The sequence below is a fragment of the Hirsutella rhossiliensis genome, assembly GCF_020360975.1.
Source record: "Hirsutella rhossiliensis strain HR02 chromosome Unknown scaffold00006, whole genome shotgun sequence".
NCBI classification, from domain to species: domain Eukaryota; kingdom Fungi; phylum Ascomycota; class Sordariomycetes; order Hypocreales; family Ophiocordycipitaceae; genus Hirsutella; species Hirsutella rhossiliensis.
In genome coordinates, this window is record NW_025408672.1 from 2,038,526 (window position 1) to 2,041,755 (window position 3,230).

The window sequence follows — 3,230 nt, forward strand, 5'->3', positions numbered from 1 at the left end:
TCGGGGCCTGAGTCGCGGACCGTGAGCCCTGGTTAAGTCAGCAACTAAGCCACTGCGCAGGAGCGCAAATCGATTAAAATTCAGCTTTACCAAGGTTATCTATACGGTTGCCCTTACAAAGCCTTGTCCCGAGCTACTCACTGTCACATAAATAGCCCTTTCTTTCGCACCGACACACGAGAAGGTTCTTAGAAATATCCGGTCGCTACTCTATCTGTTATGCTTCGCCCATTATCTTCGACCCACTTCTTTATTTCGCGGCCGCAACCAATAGAGATGAAGATTCACCAAATTCTCGCCATATTCACGGGCATTGCCATTGCGGAACCCCGGACAGTTAGTCAAAAAACGCCGATGTCAGCCAACGAGGCTTTACTGCCTGACGAAAGCAATCCATCGCTCGTCGGGAAGGCACAGCCTCGCAATATAGGAGGTGACGACGATTCTGTAGTGGATGTTGCCGTCAGCGTTGAGAGGCGCGGCGTGCCAGATGGCAAACATGAAACTATTTCGGCCATGACGGTGGCCGCTAAGGTCGTGGTTAAGGGCAGCAAAAAAGGCGTCTTCTATCGTGGCGATAACCGACCACCAAGTGAGATCTTTAAAAAGGGTTTCACCACACAGGGCAGCAATATGAATCTCATTACTCACCTAAGTTTTGGTGGGGAGTCGGGGTACGTCTCAGTTTCGCGATCTCGCGATGCGGCGGCCCGGTACGCCTTTGGCCGGACGGAAGCCAAGACCGAGACGGGATATATTTACTACCTGGCCCCCCACAATATGCCAGACGGATACTGGATCCCCGAAATGTACAAAGATAATGCGGTTCACGCGAACCAAGAATTTGCGGCAGCCGCTAGTATACCCCCTGAGACCATTCAGGGAGTTCGCGTCATCCATAAGGCCAAACCGTTGAAGGAGGTAAAATGGATTGACAACCCAAAATTCGCCTTCAAGGGAGCCGTCTGCAATATCCGGAAGAGAAGCCTCTGCATTCCGCCTGCGACAGAAGATGAGCACATAAACTCCAAGCCGCCTTCAGAGGAGGGCCCAATGAGAAATCCCAAGCCTCCTTCAGAGCAGAGCCCGAAGGGAAAGTCCAAGCCGCCATCACAGCTAAATCACTCGGAAAGTCAAATGAAGGCTTTGGCTGAACAATTCGGAGAAAAGAGATTGAAGAAGCTCGCGGGCCAGAAAGGGCTGGATAAAATCGCTGAAAAGAGATTGAAGATGCCCTTCAGCGAAGTGCGGCCGAGAATCCTAATCCCGAAAGGGCTCGCTCTCTCAGAAACGCTCAAGGGCGGGGCGCTCAAGGGACTCAATGCAGTAGGGTACGCCTTTTGGGTGAACGATATGGTGGAAGCGTTTTCGACCGAGTCGAGCGGTCTGGAGAAGGCTGCAGCAGTGACGGCTATTATCCCTTTCGTCGGCTGCGGTTTTAACACCGCAGTGCAACAAGAGCACCACGAGGACGTCGACGTATCTGCGGTAGATACGGCCTTATGCGTGATAGGCGATGCGCTGCTGCTAGGCAAAGTTACTGCTCCGGCAGGCATTGTTGTGCACCTCTCACGATCCCTGCTCCCATTTAAGCTGCCCGAGCTACCTACGTTCGACGAAGTCCGAAGCATGCGCGATAAGCCGTGGGATGATTTTATCCACAAAGATATATTCGAATCGTTTATGTCTGAGAGCTGGCTGATGAAGCTTGAGAGCGCCATGGCCATCGAGGCCTTAACTATTGTGAACCGAGCCGCCGACACGATAGGAATAATTGAGGCAGGTAGCCAGATTGTCCTCGAGGGAAATCAGAATGATGACAGGAATGGGAGCGAGGTTGAAGACGGAAAGCCGGAAGGAAGCCAGCAGCAAGACGACAAGAGTGTAACCCGGGATGAAAACCAGAGACTGGACACCTGCCAGGTCCAAAACTACACCAGGGACGTGGCCCAGGCCAAAAACAATACCCAGACAGCCACTTCCCAGGTACTGGAAAAAATGGACGCCGAGATCATAAGTCGTCAGCGTCAATACCTACTTGGCCCTAGAATGATGCTGCATAGCCTAGAGCAGTCAATCAAAGATACCAGCAAAGAGTATAATAAGGGTTTCATCCAAAGACTCAATTCCGATGAGGTGGTAAAGTCATACCCAAGCCCTAAGCGATACCCATATATCTTTCAAAATGACCGAGAGCTATACGGACGTACCCGCGGCCGTTTCTTGCATATCAGCAACAATCTAGATGGCTGGCCACCCCAGTCCCCCAACCTCTACACCTTGGCTTACTTCATCGGCGTAATGGCCGGAGTCGACGGCGACCAACCGCAGAAGTCTACGCGGCGCGATGCGCCCGAATCTGCTGCAATATCCGCCCCGACTAAGCCTGATCAATGGAAACAAGGCATTAGTCCCGGGGTGATTGACCCGATTCTATACTACAAAGAAAAGGCGAAACGGGAAGATCGGCAGGCAGTCGTCCAACATACCCTTGCCATTGTAAAACTTCTCGAGGGGAAGATTCAAGAGTCCAAGCTTCCTAGAATTAAAAGTGGAATGGGGCTCCCTGGCGCCAGTCTTCCAGAGTTTCATCAGCTTATTGCAATGTTTGTCGGATATAAGTTCGCGAATTGGAAGAAGAAACAGGGGTCCCGGGACGGCTATATCGACACGAAATTCTCTGAGGACAACGCGCTTATAGAGCACCTTTATGGGGCTTCCAAGGACGACAATGAGTTCATAAAGGACTTTTATGCCGTGCTGGAAAAAGAGCCTCCGAAGCAACATGTTTCTAAGGACTACTGCGTGGGTTGCGTGGTATCGGGGCATACCCCGGCGTATTGTGGTTGCGCTGACTGGTACAGGGGTGGTCAGTACATTGGTCCATCAATACATCGCCCCCGAAATAAGGCAAAGTAAAGTCTCAGCCGGCATGTCGGCGTCAGCGTTGCTTCCATAACGGTGTGCCAGAATGGTGTTGCAATAATATAAAGGCCTGATCTACAACGCCTCGTAAAAAGCGAGATAGAGGTGCCGCTTAAGTAAAAGAGTATCTATACTCCGATTAATAGCGGTTTTTAGTATAAATAAAAGAGTGCAAGCTCCTTCTTCCCTAGAAGTATATCGACCCCTGCCTACGATATATCGAGCTAGTGGGGGCCGTGTAGATAACTATATTAGAAAGATACTAAGAGGAAGGTAGAAAAAAGTAATTTTTAGCCTAAGTCGCC

At 50.8% G+C, this 3,230-nt stretch overlaps 1 protein-coding gene across 1 annotated transcript; it reads left to right on the plus strand.

Moving 5' to 3' along the window:
- Nucleotides 1-354: 354 nt before the first annotated feature.
- HRG_06449 (pertussis toxin, subunit 1 domain-containing protein) lies at nt 355-2,959 on the plus strand (the record flags this gene model as incomplete). Its single annotated transcript, XM_044864920.1, has 2 exons — nt 355-2,809; nt 2,865-2,959. The coding sequence occupies 2 exons, from the start codon at nt 355-357 to the stop codon at nt 2,957-2,959; spliced, it is 2,550 nt and encodes an 849-aa protein (XP_044719860.1).
- Between the last annotated feature and the right edge of the window lie 271 nt (nt 2,960-3,230).